The 16,369-nt window shown below is 43.8% G+C and overlaps 1 protein-coding gene and 1 long non-coding RNA gene across 6 annotated transcripts in view; one reads left to right on the top strand and one right to left on the bottom strand.

The window, feature by feature from the left end:
• The window catches only part of LOC118385593 (patatin-like phospholipase domain-containing protein 7), a 63,078-nt gene that overhangs the window by 30,410 nt on the left and 16,299 nt on the right, over positions 1-16,369 (bottom strand). For all 5 annotated transcript variants that reach the window (XR_008139519.1, XM_052521503.1, XM_052521506.1 and 2 more), the window contains exons 15-24: positions 16,187-16,264; positions 12,588-12,793; positions 12,329-12,460; positions 11,615-11,738; positions 10,661-10,774; positions 3,565-3,631; positions 3,283-3,432; positions 2,739-2,802; positions 2,422-2,590; positions 1,033-1,215 (exon numbers count right to left, since the gene is read on the bottom strand). Coding sequence is in view for 4 of the 5 variants with exons in the window: in XM_052521503.1 (XP_052377463.1) it covers positions 1,033-1,215; positions 2,422-2,590; positions 2,739-2,802; positions 3,283-3,432; positions 3,565-3,631; positions 10,661-10,774; positions 11,615-11,738; positions 12,329-12,460; positions 12,588-12,793; positions 16,187-16,264 (1,287 nt within the window). In the remaining variant the exon portion in view is untranslated. The remainder of the gene's footprint in view (positions 1-1,032; positions 1,216-2,421; positions 2,591-2,738; positions 2,803-3,282; positions 3,433-3,564; positions 3,632-10,660; positions 10,775-11,614; positions 11,739-12,328; positions 12,461-12,587; positions 12,794-16,186; positions 16,265-16,369) is intronic.
• LOC127930794 (uncharacterized) lies at positions 7,146-9,381 on the top strand. Its single transcript, XR_008139523.1, has 3 exons — positions 7,146-7,549; positions 8,408-8,506; positions 9,299-9,381. It is a non-coding gene; the product is annotated as an uncharacterized LOC127930794 (long non-coding RNA).

Here is a 16,369-nt window from a genome sequence, read left to right as displayed (position 1 = left end):
ATTAACGGAAAACCGATTAAAAACGGCAGTTTAAACATTAAAGAAAGAAATGTAATATTTGTCACATCCTTATCGTGTGTGTGTGTGTACCAGTTTGGGAAGATCAGGTGTGTGTGTGTGTGTACCAGTTTTGGAAGATCAGGTGTGTGTGTGTACCAGTTTGGGAAGATCAGGTGTGTGTGTGTACCAGCTTGGGAAGATCAGGTGTGTGTGTGTGTACCAGTTTGGGAAGATCAGGTGCGTGTGTGTACCAGTTTGGGAAGATCAGGTGCGTGTGTGTGTACCAGTTTGGGAAGATCAGGTGCGTGTGTGTACCAGTTTGGGAAGATCAGGTGCGTGTGTGTACCAGTTTGGGAAGATCAGGTGCGTGTGTGTGTACCAGTTTGGGAAGATCAGGTGCGTGTGTGTGTACCAGTTTGGGAAGATCAGGTGCGTGTGTGTGTACCAGTTTGGGAAGATCAGGTGCGTGTGTGTGTACCAGTTTGGGAAGATCAGGTGTGTGTGTGTACCAGTTTGGGAAGATCAGGTGTGTGTGTGTGTGTGTGTGTGTGTGTGTGTGTGTGTGTGTGTGTGTGTACCAGTTTGGGAAGTTCAGGTGTGTGTACCAGTTTGGGAAGATCAGGTGCGTGTGTGTGTACCAGTTTGGGAAGTTCAGGTGTGTGTGTGTGTGTGTGTGTGTGTGTGTACCAGTTTGGGAAGTTCAGGTGTGTGTGTGTGTACCAGTTTGTGGAAGTTGTGTGTGTGTGTGTGTGTGTGTACCAGTTTGGGAAGTTCAGGTGTGTGTACCAGTTTGGGCAGATCAGGTGTGTGTGTGTACCAGTTTGGGCAGATCAGGTGTGTGTACCAGTTTGGGCAGATCAGGTGTGTGTGTGTACCAGTTTGGGCAGATCAGGTGTGTGTGTGTACCAGTTTGGGCAGATCAGGTGTGTGTGTGTACCAGTTTGGGCAGATCAGGTGTGTGTGTGTACCAGTTTGGGCAGGCTCCTCTTGGAGAAGACCCTGCGTGGGCAGATCAGGTGTGTGTGTGTGTACCAGTTTGGGCAGGCTCCTCTTGGAGAAGACCCTGCGTGGGCAGGAGAGGTGCAGGTGTCTGGAGATCCAGCTCCTCATGTTGAGCCACTCCACAGTGCCCTGGGGCGGGGGGCCGTCCTCCCTGTGTAACAACACCAGTTGCTTCTGGGCCCTCACCGCACTGCCCTCCAGCATCCGCTCCAACTACAGGGTCAAAGGCCAGGGGTCAACTAGAGGTTGGCCAAGGAGAAGTAGGACATAGTTTGTCCAGAATTAAACAGGCAGGTACTGCATACTGAGAGGAGAGTAGTTTCTTACACAATAGTATCAAGCCACTTGAGTCTGTGACTGGTTGGTATTCCTCTCTTTATCTTAGTAAATGGATATCATATCAGGGATAAGAGGTCAGCGAGGTCAACCCTGCCACCAAGACCCAGGCACGACTAAAGTACCCAAGGATCTGCACTGACCCTAATCCCACATCAGTGGCCTGCTAACACGCTAAGCTAGCTAACCTCTCCCCAAGCACTATGGAAATACGCTAATCTAGCTAACCTCTCCCTAAGCATCATGCTAACACGCTAAACTAGCTAACCTCTCCCAAAGCACCATGGAAATACGCTAAGCTAGCTAACCTCTCCCTAAGCATCATGCTAACACGCTAAGCTAGCTAACCTCTCCCCAAGCACCATGGAAATACGCTAAGCTAGCTAACCTCTCCCTAAGCATCATGCTAACACGCTAAGCTAGCTAACCTCTCCCCAAGCACCATGGAAATACGCTAAGCTAGCTAACCTCTCCCTAAGCATCATGCTAACACGCTAAGCTAGCTAACCTCTCCCCAAGCACCATGGAAATACGCTAAGCTAGCTAACCTCTCCCTAAGCATCATGCTAACACGCTAAGCTAGCTAACCTCTCCCCAAGCACCATGGAAATACGCTAGGCTAGCTAACCTCTCCCTAAGCATCATGCTAACACGCTAAGCTAGCTAACCTCTCCAAAAGCCTAATGCTAGTTTTGCAACAAACATGGGAGGTCCCGGTCTGTTTTGTCCGTCCCTCCGTCAGTCAAACAGAACGGTGAGCATCCTACCGGAATTTGTCCAATAGAAACTCTTGTTTTGATTGCAACTGTTTGCACTAAGGATTACACCCCAGGAGAGGGGCCTATTTCCTCTGCTTCGGAAGCATTTGCTGCCACTGAAGATATTCAAAGGCTAGGCAAAATTGAGTAAGTGTGGTCACGCACGCAAACATATTGCTACACCCTCTGTGGAAGCACATAAATGATTCTGTAACAGTCCAAATGTGTTACAAGTGACAGACTCATAGGATGGCTCTGTAGAATTCCATTTCCCAAAATCAGTTCCCCTCCCAGAGCCCCCAGTCCCTCCTGGTTCCCCCCGTACCTCCCCCACAGCGGGGTCTTGCTCCCCCAGTCCCACAATGATGATGCAGTCGGCCTGGCGGATACATCGTTGGGTCCAGGGGGTCAGGGTGTAGTCTGTCTGGTAGAGCACGATACGGTGGATGTCCTCCTGCTGGCCCAGCCAACTGGACAGACGATACTCATGAACACTGACACAGAGAGGTAGAGAGAGGTAGAGAGAGGTAGAGGTAGAGAGAGGTAGAGGTAGAGAGAGGTAGAGAGAGAGAAATATAAGGGACCCTTTATAATGCATGTGGGTAGTCCAAGATGCACACAACCCCGTTCAGTCAAGCCCACCTGTCCAGTGCGGCCGCTCCCAGGCGCTGCTTGATGCTGTCGCTGGTCAGTAGAAGTGTGGGGCCTGTGAAGAAGGACAATTTAGGTCAGGTCTGTGGAAAGGGCATACCTAAATCAAATCACATTGTAATTGTCACGTGCTCCGTAAACAACAGGGGTCGACTAACAGTGAAATGCTTACTTACGGGTCCTTTTCCAACAATGCAGAGTTAAATACAAAATGAAAAGACACAGTCATAGTCCAACTGTACTCACTCATATCCCTCCCCAGGCCCTACAGCTTTCTAAGAGATGACCAGCGGAACACAGCTCATTCTACTGAGGAGGGAGGACGGCCAATTCAAGGTCCCCATGAATGGAGATCATTAATTCAGCCTCAGCAGAATATTAGATCATTGGAAACAGCACCCGGGCATAAACACAATGTCACCCCCTATCTATATAGATGTGAAATCTATAAAAAGGGCAGCACTGCTGAACTGCACTGTCTAGACAGCCTTGAACTGACACGATGAAGAGAGAGGTGGAATGTGTGTGTGGTTACCAATGGCGATGAGTGCGTGCTGCAGCTCCAGTGTGAAGGCTGTGAGGGGTACCTCCTCAGACACCGGCAGCACGGTGACCGTGGACAGGTTGGACGCCGGGTTCCCTGCATCCCACTTACTGCCTGGGGTGTGCAGGGCCAGGCTCCGGGCTGGGAGGAGGACAGACACACAGCCATGGATGGAGAGAGCCACATTATCATAACGATATATTACACATAGCAGGTAAATGAGGGGTTAGATCCTTCTGGGTACAAAAGGTGCCTGTAAACACGCCTACACACCTGTCAGAGGGCCATTGACTTGCTGAAGGATCTTCTGGCCAAGAAGGTGAATCAACCTCGTGACTACCTAAAACAAGAGAAAGAGAGCGTCAGTGTGTGTGTGTGTGTGTGTGTGTGTGAATGAGAAGTGTGTGTGAGGGAGTGAAAGCCAGTCATAGACCAAGTTAGACTTCTCATCTTTGTAGCTGTCCCATCATGGCATCTGTGAAAGCACGGGCAGCACCATCTCCATTTTGAAGTAGTCCATGTTCTTCTTCTACTACTACTATGAGTTGGTAAACAAACTGAAAGGGTGCATACTGCCACCTGGAGTGTGTTGTTTGAACAGGTATGAAACCCAAGGTTGGTGATTTACAGCCACCTGCAGTGACGGAATGTTTGCTCATATGTAGGTATGTGGCGGTCACAAATTTTTCGTCAGCTGGTGATTGTCAAGCAAATAACTGTCAGTCTCACGGTAATTGACCGTTACTTACCAAACACATTTAGCATCTCCTGGCTTCCACACATAGCTTACGAGCCACTGATGCAGAACTTTGAAACGTCTACATTTGATGTCATAAGGTGAATGCACCAATTTGTAAGTCGCTCTGGATAAGAGCGTCTGCTAAATGACTTAAATGTAAAAAGTCTAATAAATCCATGTAATATAGCCTAAACCTTCACAATAAATCCATGTAATATAGCCTAAACATTCACAATAAATCCATGTAATATAGCCTAAACCTTCACAATAAATCCATGTAATATAGCCTAAACATTCACAATAAATCCATGTAATATAGCCTAAACCTTCACAATAAATCCATGTAATATAGCCTAAACATTCACAATAAATCCATGTAATATAGCCTAAACCTTCACAATAAATCCATGTAATATAGCCTAAACCTTCACAATAAATCCATGTAATATAGCCTAAACCTTCACAATAAATCCATGTAATATAGCCTAAACCTTCACAATAAATCCATGTAATATAGCCTAAACCTTCACAATAAATCCATGTAATATAGCCTACACCTTCACAATAAATCCATGTAATATAGCCTAAACCTTCACAATAAATTCATGTAATATAGCCTAAACCATCACAATAAATCCATGTAATATAGCCTAAACCATCACAATAAATCCATGTAATATAGCCTAAACCTTCACAATAAATCCATGTAATATAGCCTAAACCATCACAATAAATCCATGTAATATAGCCTAAACCTTCACAATAAATCCATGTAATATAGCCTAAACCTTCACAATAAATCCATGTAATATAGCCTAAACCTTCACAATAAATCCATGTAATATAGCCTAAACCTTCACAATAAATCCATGTAATATAGCCTAAACCTTCACAATAAATCCATGTAATATAGCCTAAACCTTCACAATAAATCCATGTAATATAGCCTACACCTTCACAAAACCTAGCCGAAACCTTCACAATAAATCCATGTAATATAGCCTAAACCTTCACAATAAATCCATGTAATATAGCCTAAACCTTCACAATAAATCCATGTAATATAGCCTAAACCTTCACAATAAATCCATGTAATATAGCCTAAACCTTCACAATAAATCCATGTAATATAGCCTAAACCTTCACAATAAATCCATGTAATATAGCCTAAACCTTCACAATAAATCCATCATTTATTTTAGACAGTTCTAAAGAAACATGATATGAAGAAAATGTAGTCTATTTCAGAAGAACAGAATAGCATACTCTGAGTTGTCCTCATGGTAGGTCCTGATCTGGCTATTCCATATGGCTGTGGGCTACGCTAGTTCATTTAGCAGACAAGATTTGCTTAGGATTCTGTGGTATTATTTTATAGTATGAAGAATACAATTGAACATAGCTAGATTACATTGAAAGGATATTTTCTCCAAACGATTTCCAGTGAGTGTTGCACATGCACCTATTCTGTGTTGAGCGGTTAATAATAATATATGCTTAATATACAGTTATTCATGTAACTTGTTGTTCTACAAACAGGCTATATGTTTTGATTTTTAATACATTTTAAGTCTGCACAACAGTGATCTCCGAACAATGAGGAGGGAGGAGGTCAGAGACCTGGTCGTGTGGTGCCAGGACGACAACCTCTCCCTCAATGTGAAAAAGACAAAGGAGATGATTGTGGACTACAGGAAAAGGGGGCCCGAGCCACGCCCCCATTCTCATCGACGGGGCTTTCCCTTTTTTTATTTAGTTCACCTTTATTAAACCAGGTAGGTTAGTTGAGAACACCTTTATTTAACCAGGTAGGCTAGTTGAGAACACCTTTATTTAACCAGGTAGGCTAGTTGAGAACACCTTTATTTAACCAGGTAGGCTAGTTGAGAACACCTTTATTTAACCAGGTAGGTTAGTTGAGAACACCTTTATTTAACAAGGGAGGCTAGTTGAGAACACCTTTATTTAACCAGGGAGGCTAGTTGAGAACACCTTTATTTAACCAGGTAGGTTAGTTGAGAACACCTTTATTTAACAAGGGAGGCTAGTTGAGAACACCTTTATTTAACCAGGGAGGCTAGTTGAGAACACCTTTATTTAACCAGGTAGGTTAGTTGAGAACACCTTTATTTAACCAGGGAGGCTAGTTGAGAACACCTTTATTTAACCAGGGAGGCTAGTTGAGAACACCTTTATTTAACCAGGGAGGCTAGTTGAGAACACCTTTATTTAACCACGTGGGCTAGTTGAGAACACCTTTATTTAACCAGGTAGGCTAGTTGAGAACACCTTTATTTAACCAGGTAGACCAGTTGAGAACACCTTTATTTAACCAGGTAGGCTAGTTGAGAACACCTTTATTTAACCAGGTAGACCAGTTGAGAACACCTTTATTTAACCAGGTAGGCTAGTTGAGAACACCTTTATTAAACCAGGTAGACCAGTTGAGAACACCTTTATTTAACCAGGTGGGCTAGTTGAGAACACCTTTATTTAACCAGGTAGGCTAGTTGAGAACACCTTTATTTAACCAGGTAGGCCAATTGAGAACACCTTTATTTAACCAGGTAGGCCAGTTGAGAACACCTTTATTTAACCAGGTAGGCTAGTTGAGAACACCTTTATTTAACCAGGTAGGCCAGTTGAGAACACCTTTATTTAACCAGGTAGGCCAGTTGAGAACACCTTTATTTAACCAGGAGGCTAGTTGAGAACACCTTTATTTAACCAGGTGGGCTAGTTGAGAACACCTTTATTTAACCAGGTAGGTTAGTTGAGAACACCTTTATTTAACCAGGGAGGCTAGTTGAGAACACCTTTATTTAACCAGGGAGGCTAGTTGAGAACACCTTTATTTAACCAGGGAGGCTAGTTGAGAACACCTTTATTTAACCAGGCTAGTTGAGAACACCTTTATTTAACCAGGTAGGCTAGTTGAGAACACCTTTATTTAACCAGGTAGACCAGTTGAGAACACCTTTATTTAACCAGGTAGGCTAGTTGAGAACACCTTTATTTAACCAGGTAGACCAGTTGAGAACACCTTTATTTAACCAGGTAGGCTAGTTGAGAACACCTTTATTAAACCAGGTAGACCAGTTGAGAACACCTTTATTTAACCAGGTGGGCTAGTTGAGAACACCTTTATTTAACCAGGTAGGCCAGTTGAGAACACCTTTATTTAACCAGGTAGGCCAATTGAGAACACCTTTATTTAACCAGGTAGGCCAGTTGAGAACACCTTTATTTAACCAGGTAGGCTAGTTGAGAACACCTTTATTTAACCAGGTAGGCTAGTTGAGAACACCTTTATTAAAACAGGTAGGCTAGTTGAGAACACCTATATTTAACCAGGTAGGCTAGTTGAGAACGCCTTTATTTAACCAGGTAGGCTAGTTGAGAACACCTTTATTTAACCAGGTAGGCCAGTTGAGAACACCTTTATTTAACCAGGTAGGCCAGTTGAGAACACCTTTATTTAACCAGGGAGGCTAGTTGAGAACACCTTTATTTAACCAGGTGGGCTAGTTGAGAACACCTTTATTTAACCAGGTGGGCTAGTTGAGAACACCTTTATTTAACCAGGTAGGCTAGTTGAGAACACCTTTATTTAACAAGGGAGGCTAGTTGAGAACACCTTTATTTAACCAGGGAGGCTAGTTGAGAACACCTTTATTTAACCAGGTAGGCTAGTTGAGAACACCTTTATTTAACCAGGGAGGCTAGTTGAGAACACCTTTATTTAACCAGGGAGGCTAGTTGAGAACACCTTTATTTAACCAGGGAGGCTAGTTGAGAACACCTTTATTTAACCAGGTGGGCTAGTTGAGAACACCTTTATTTAACCAGGTAGGCTAGTTGAGAACACCTTTATTTAACCAGGGAGGCTAGTTGAGAACACCTTTATTTAACCAGGGAGGCTAGTTGAGAACACCTTTATTTAACCAGGGAGGCTAGTTGAGAACACCTTTATTTAACCAGGTGGGCTAGTTGAGAACACCTTTATTTAACCAGGTGGGCTAGTTGAGAACACCTTTATTTAACCAGGTAGACCAGTTGAGAACACCTTTATTTAACCAGGTAGGCTAGTTGAGAACACCTTTATTTAACCAGGTAGACCAGTTGAGAACACCTTTATTTAACCAGGTAGGCTAGTTGAGAACACCTTTATTAAACCAGGTAGACCAGTTGAGAACACCTTTATTTAACCAGGTGGGCTAGTTGAGAACACCTTTATTTAACCAGGTAGGCCAGTTGAGAACACCTTTATTTAACCAGGTAGGCCAATTGAGAACACCTTTATTTAACCAGGTAGGCCAGTTGAGAACACCTTTATTTAACCAGGTAGGCTAGTTGAGAACACCTTTATTTAACCAGGTAGGCCAGTTGAGAACACCTTTATTTAACCAGGTAGGCCAGTTGAGAACACCTTTATTTAACCAGGGAGGCTAGTTGAGAACACCTTTATTTAACCAGGTGGGCTAGTTGAGAACACCTTTATTTAACCAGGTAGGTTAGTTGAGAACACCTTTATTTAACCAGGGAGGCTAGTTGAGAACACCTTTATTTAACCAGGGAGGCTAGTTGAGAACACCTTTATTTAACCAGGGAGGCTAGTTGAGAACACCTTTATTTAACCAGGTGGGCTAGTTGAGAACACCTTTATTTAACCAGGTAGGCTAGTTGAGAACACCTTTATTTAACCAGGTAGACCAGTTGAGAACACCTTTATTTAACCAGGTAGGCTAGTTGAGAACACCTTTATTTAACCAGGTAGACCAGTTGAGAACACCTTTATTTAACCAGGTAGGCTAGTTGAGAACACCTTTATTAAACCAGGTAGACCAGTTGAGAACACCTTTATTTAACCAGGTGGGCTAGTTGAGAACACCTTTATTTAACCAGGTAGGCCAGTTGAGAACACCTTTATTTAACCAGGGAGGCTAGTTGAGAACACCTTTATTTAACCAGGTGGGCTAGTTGAGAACACCTTTATTTAACCAGGTAGGCTAGTTGAGAACACCTTTATTTAACCAGGTAGGCCAATTGAGAACACCTTTATTTAACCAGGTAGGCCAGTTGAGAACACCTTTATTTAACCAGGTAGGCTAGTTGAGAACACCTTTATTTAACCAGGTAGGCTAGTTGAGAACACCTTTATTAAAACAGGTAGGCTAGTTGAGAACACCTATATTTAACCAGGTAGGCTAGTTGAGAACGCCTTTATTTAACCAGGTAGGCTAGTTGAGAACACCTTTATTTAACCAGGTAGGCCAGTTGAGAACACCTTTATTTAACCAGGTAGGCCAGTTGAGAACACCTTTATTTAACCAGGGAGGCTAGTTGAGAACACCTTTATTAAACCAGGGAGGCTAGTTGAGAACACCTTTATTAAACCAGGGAGGCTAGTTGAGAACACCTTTATTAAACCAGGGAGGCTAGTTGAGAACACCTTTATTTAACCAGGTAGGCCAGTTGAGAACACCTTTATTTAACCAGGGAGGCTAGTTGAGAACACCTTTATTAAACCAGGGAGGCTAGTTGAGAACACCTTTATTAAACCAGGGAGGCTAGTTGAGAACACCTTTATTTAACCAGGTAGGCTAGTTGAGAACACCTTTATTTAACCAGGTAGGCTAGTTGAGATTAAGTTCTCAGTTACAACTGCGACCGGGCCAAGATAAAGCAAAGCAGTGTGAGACAGACAACACAGAGTTACACATGGAATAAACAAGCCAAAAACACAATAAACAAGTCAATGACAGTAGACAAAACAGAAAGTCTATATACAGTAGTGGGGCAGGTTGAGAGCTTCAAGTTCCTTGGTGTCCACATCAACAACAAACTAACATGGTCCAAGCACACCAAGACAGTCGTGAAAACAAAGGGTATTCCCCCACAGGAGATTTGGCATGGGTCCTATGATCCTCAAAAGGTTCCACAGCTGCACCATTGAGAGCATGGTTGCATCACTGCCTGGTATGGCAACTGCTCGGCCTCAGACCGCAAGGCACTACAGAGGGTAGTGCTTACGTCCCAGTACATCACTAGGGCCAAGCTTCCTACCATCCAGAACCTCTATACCAGGCACTACAGAGGGTAGTGCTTACGTCCCAGTACATCACTGGGGCCAAGCTTCCTGCCATCCACAACCTAAAGACTCCAGCCACCCTAGTCATAGACTGTTCTCTGTTACCACACATCAAGCGGTACCGGAGCGCCAAGTCCAAGTCCAAAAGGCTTCTTAACAAAAGGCTACTCCGGTTGTAAAGATAAACAATGTGCTTAACATTAGGAAAGTTGACAAATAAATATAGTAGGCCTAGCCTATAGAAAGCTATAGAAATCCTCCTCTTTTTAATAGAGGCCATCACTCTGTTTTCTCATGCAACTGCATAGCCTATAGAAATGTTGCGCAGCATGAGCTCATGAAGTGTTTGATTAGATTTTCGAACTATTTGCATTGATGTCTGTGATTAGAGGGACAATAGAGTGCTGTGAGTACCAGGCAGTTATCAAGTTTTGTAGGCTACTAATGACCATCAGCAGCATCAGAGCTTGGTGAAGCCTAATTCATTTTGGGTACTAGAGTCGTCTATCTAAGTCTATGAAGCCAGTTGACCTACATACCTGTGGGAACTTCCTCTTAATGTAGCCGAGTGCTCCCTCTGGTAGTTTGGCCAGCTCCGAGTCACGTACTGCATGCACCGTGGTGGCTCTGTTCTGATGGGTCAGGGCCTCCACCTGGACGGGGACACATCAACCACCAGAGGCTCCCATTGGTCAACGCATCATCCCTCAATCATTATACAGGAACTATGCACCAAACTTACCCCCAAACACTCTTGCAATTGATTTAATAATCATTGCACATTCCTTGTTTTCATATGGAGTTGAAGTGATGTACAAATAGGAACATATTTCTTTTTAAAAAAGCACTTACTGGTGCAGAAAATGTAAATAACTATTTAAGATAAAAATGAGTGATCAGAGGAACGGACCAAGAAAAGCATGGTGAGCCAGACTTTTTAAGCCCCGGTGATTCTCGTGTCCATTTTCATCAGCGTCAACAAGCCAGCCAGGCAGTGACCTTTCATATCAAAGCGATTGATCTCTGTAATAACACTGTGCTGCTGGTACACACATGGTCTAATTCTGTATCCTCGCATTCCACGCTCTCCTGATTCTGTCCTCACGGACAGCGTAACTACGGCTACCGTCTGGAGCCGGTAACCATGGCATCGGACGATTCGCCTCAGGCAGGTATTCTTAGCAGCATAGACATCGCCATAGCAATGCAAATCCACGTCAGCCAATGGGAGCATAATGCAGTGAATTAAAGGGAGAGGGGTCACCAAACAGAGCTAAATCCTCTCTGGAATGAGTGACACACACACACACACACACACACACACACACACACACACACACACACACACACACACACACCTCTGAGATGTTGCGAATAGCCATGTCATGGTGGGGCGTACTCATGACCCTGCATAAAAACGTGTCGGTGTCTAAATGGGTTTGCTACGGCGGCTGCGTACCACCCATTGTGCCACCTGCCATTTGACCCCTTACCACGCCGATGAGGTCACCGCGGCCGTACTCTCCGGTCAGCTCCTTCTTGCCGTCCTCCTTCATGATGACGGAGCGCAGACGGCCACTCAGAACTATGAAGGTGCTGTCTGATTTATCCCCCTGTCTGAGAGAGAGAGAGAGAGGATTGTTTCAACTGTAGCCAGACAAATTCAAGCTTCCCGAATTGTAGTAATGTCTTGACTTTCATTATGATGTTTGTTTTCTCCTTGCCCAGAGTCAGACGAACTCACGGAATCCATTGTTATGTCTCCGGGTGCCGTTTGGAGATGATTGAAGTCCCTAACAGACGCAATAATGGGGCAGATGCGCTGCCATCTCTATGCGACAGAGAACAAGGAAGTGGATAGAATCTCGTGTTTTATTATCATCAGTCAAATTAAAAAGATGACACAAATAGCGACTACTTTGTGAGACTATAAATGACCAACCACCCAGCTTTGGAGTAGTTAGGTCTTATTTCCCTGCTTTTGAGGAGGAGCTAATGTAGCATAAAGATATGCTAACTTTAAATCATCTCCAAACCTGCATGCAGATACATAGAAATGGTACGTAGAAAAAAACTACCTAAAATCTTGAAATCTCGCCGTATCCCTTTAAGACTAAATCACACTTCATTGTAGATGGAAATACTGTAGATCAGTGAAGGCAGTCAAGATGATAGACATCGGTGTGGACAGAGGGGGTTTTACCTACCTGTAGACTGCCCGGCCGGCCTCCACAGCCATCCAGTCCAGAGCAAAGTCTATCTGCCTGACGAAGGACGACATCCTCCGAACGACCGAGTGAGCTACGTTCAGCACCACTGTGGGTTCTGCACGCATGATCCTGAGGGGGCACACACACACACACACACACACACACACACACACACACACACACACACACGTAAATGTCGGAGTGTGCATGCATGTATGCATATGAAATATGACAGTGTGCATTCCCAGTGCCTCACTCGTAGAAGTGGGTCTTGGAAATGGAGAGGAAGCTGCAGTCTCGGTGGGCTCGGACAGTGAAGATGAGGGGCTCGCCGGTCAGTACAGCCAGCTGGCCCACCAGCTCCCCGGGGTGGGTCACAAACAGACACGTGTCCTCCTCGCGGTCGATCATCCGCTGGTACACATGCAGCAGGCCCAAGATCACAAACTGCACGCTCACCTCCTGCAAAACACACCGGGACGAATACTTTCCAGGAAATCAACCAAGTTCATATCCTGGGAATAATTCATATTAATACCGGAAGTGCCGATTTAATAACCAAGAAATGGTCACTATGCTAGGGTTCTCCCAAAATAAGATTGTCGACTTGGCTGCTTCTCGATGTCCAGATTTCACAGCAAGTGAAACTGATATTTGGTCACGAGTGTAACTTTGATCGCCAATGACATTGTTGTGAATTGCGAAACAATATGTTCATACATTTGGAGTGTTCCTCAATTAACTCATTTTCAGCAGTAGGCCTAGGCTACCCTGAGGAAATGGTTTAAATATTAATCTCTTAACGGGGACCAATTCTTTAAAAAAATATATATCCATAATCGACCTTCATACAGTGTGTTGACCACACATTCTCTAAGTAGGCTCTCATATGGGCAGCGATACGAGACAGAGAAGCAGGGGAAATGTCATAGCGGTATTTTGACATGTATAGGCGAGAGACCTGCTTCGATCAACCTATGGATTACAGAATAAAGTTAGGAATTTTCATGCGAGACAGGAGTCAGGATTTGGGGTTTCAGTGGGATTGGGACGACAGGGAAATAGGCTCTATATAAGGCTACTACTTGCGTCAATAATACACTTGATTTAGGCTACGTTACTGCAGGCTCAAGGTTTCTGACCAGTGATAGATGAGAAAACAAATAAATGAGCTTGCACTTTCACTTGTCCAGCCAGAGGTCAATTAAACCAAATATACAGACAGATTCAGAGAAACAAAATCACACTGATTATCAGACAAGTCAAAGGCTTTTGGTCAGGAATAGGACAAGGCTGAAGAGAAAAAACTATTTGTATTACATGCTAGCAAAATCAGCTAATACAGTTGAAGTCGGACGTTTACATACACTTTAGCCAACTACATTTAAACTGTTTTTCACAATTCCTGACATTTAATCCTAGTAAACATTCCCTATCTTAGGTCAGTTAGGATCACCACTTTATTTTAAGAATGTGAAATGTCAGAATAATAGTGGAGAGAATTATTTCAGCTTTTATTTCTTTCATCACATTCCCAGTGGGTCAGAAGTTTACATGCACTCAATTAGTATTTGGTAGCATTGCCTTTAAATTATTTAACTTGGGTCAAACGTTTCAGGTAGCCTTCCACAAGCTTCCCACAATAAGTTGGGTGCATTTTGGCCCATTGCTCCTGACAGAGCTGGTGTAACAGTCAGGTTTGTAGGCCTCCTTGCTCGTACACGCCTTTTCAGTTCTGCCCACAAATGTTCTATAGGATTGAGGTCCGGGCTTTGTGATGGCCACTCCCAATACCTTGACTTTGTTGTCCATAAGCCAATTTGCCACAACTTTGGAAGTATGCTTGGACTCATTGTCCATTTGGAAGACCCATTTGAGACCAAGCTCTAACTTCCTGACTGATGTCTTGAGATGTTGCTTCAATATATCCACATGATGCCATCTATTTTGTGAAGTGAACCAGTCCCTCCTGCAACAAAGCACCCCCACAACATGAGCTACCACCCCCGTGCTTCAAGGTTGGGATGGTCATTATGGCCAAACAGCTCTATTTTTGTTTCATCAGACCAGAGGACATTTCTCTAAAAAGTACAATCTTTGTCCCCATGTGCAGCTGCAAACCGTAGTCTGGCTTTTTTATGGTGGTTTTGAAGCAGTGGCTTCTTCCTTGCTGAGCGGCCTTTCAGGTTATGTCGATATAGGACTCGTTTTACTGTGGATATAGATACTTTGTACCGGTTTCCTCCAGCATCTTCACAAGGTTTTCTGTTGTTCTGGGATTGACTTGGACTTTTCGCACCAAAGTACGTTCATCTCTAGGAGACAGAACGAGTCTCCTTCCTGAGCGGTATGACGGCTGCGTGGTTCCATCGTGTTTATACTTGCGTACTATTGTTTGTACAGATGAACATGGTACCTTCAGGCATTTGGAAATTGCTCCCAAGGATGAACAAGACTTGTGGAGGTCTACCAATTGTTTTTATGAGGTCTTGGCTGATTTCTTTTGACTTTCCCATGATGTCAAGCAAAGGACCACTGAGTTTGAAGTTAGGCCTTGAAATACATCCACAGGTACACCTCCAATTGACTCAAATGACGCCAATTAGCCTATCAGAAGCTTGTAAAGCCATGACGTCATTTTCTGGAATTTTCCAAGCTGTTTAAAGGCACAGTCAACTTAGTGTATGTAAACTTCTGACCCACTGGAATTGTGATACAGTGAATTATAAGTGAAATAATCTGTCTGTAAACAATTGTTGGAAAAATGACTTGTCTCATGCACAAAGTAGATGTCCTAACCGACTTGCCACTAACTATAGTTTGTTAACAAGAAATGTGTGGAATGGTTGAAAAACGAGTTTTAATGACTCCAACCTAAGTGTATGCAAGCTTCTGACTTCAACTGCATATGAGCAAACAAGAGTAAAGATGATCATTAGCACTTAACTTAGCAAACATTTCCCAGCCTAATTGTTACCAAATATCCAAATGGAGATTCAGTGTCAAACACAAATCTGATATTGATTGATTTATCTAGACGGGTCCCCTGCGCTTGTCTCAAAACAGCACGATCACAATCAAAACCGTGCTGAAATGATAACCTAGGTGACCACGACCACACACACACACACACACACACACACACGACTATTGCTTTAAATTAGTATGACGGTTGGATATGACTTTGGGAGTTTCAGTAGAAGCCAGAATGCATTAGCCTACTTAATTCCAATATTTTCCTCATTCAGTTGATCCTTAACTAAAGAGTTTCTGTCTCTGTTTCTAGGCACAATGGCCGTTTCCTCTTCTCCTCACGTCGCTGCTGCCCGCATTTCTGTGATGCTGGACCACATATGAGCTTTCATTTCTGTGATGCTGGACCACGTCTGGGCTTTCATTTCTGTGATGCTGGACCACATATGAGCTTTCATTTGTGGGTCAGAAGGGGACAGAATTTTCAGTTCTGACGAGAACTCTAAACGGCATTCGGTTTTCGTGTGCAGTCGATTGTCCAATCCAGTGTCAATTATGCGTGTGCTTTGAATATATGGCGAATTTGTGTGCTAAATACATTAGCCTAAAGGCTTTCATGTGACAACCTGTTTGTATAATGTCCCATTTCAATCTTCTGCTATACATGTTGCGCATTTTGTGGAATTGCATCAGTGCGACAGTGGGGAGGAAATGCTGTAATTTCCCCAGTGTTCGGATGATTCCATTGGTCCATTAAGCTATGGAAGTTAAATCAAGCACAGACAAAGGAATGCTTCCAAGTACTATTTGAACCCAGGTGTGGATAGACCAAAGAGGAGAACCCGGGTTGATGAAGGAAAGCAGACAGTATGATGCTCTGACCTGGTCTCCCTGTCTGGCCACCACAGAGCCCGCTTTGACCTGGTGCAGAGTCACCCTGCCCTCCAACAGACCAGGGTCCTGACAGAGAGGGAGAGATTATGGTACAGCAGGATTAAGGTGAGACACTGCTAGGGATTCAGACATTGACGAGAGAGAACGTGAGGCGGCAAGAGGAAGCAACGT

The sequence above is a fragment of the Oncorhynchus keta genome, chromosome 6 (assembly GCF_023373465.1).
Source record: "Oncorhynchus keta strain PuntledgeMale-10-30-2019 chromosome 6, Oket_V2, whole genome shotgun sequence".
NCBI lineage: Eukaryota > Metazoa > Chordata > Actinopteri > Salmoniformes > Salmonidae > Oncorhynchus > Oncorhynchus keta.
The sequence above is the reverse complement of the archived record's forward strand: the minus strand, read 5'-3'. Positions and strand labels throughout refer to the sequence as shown.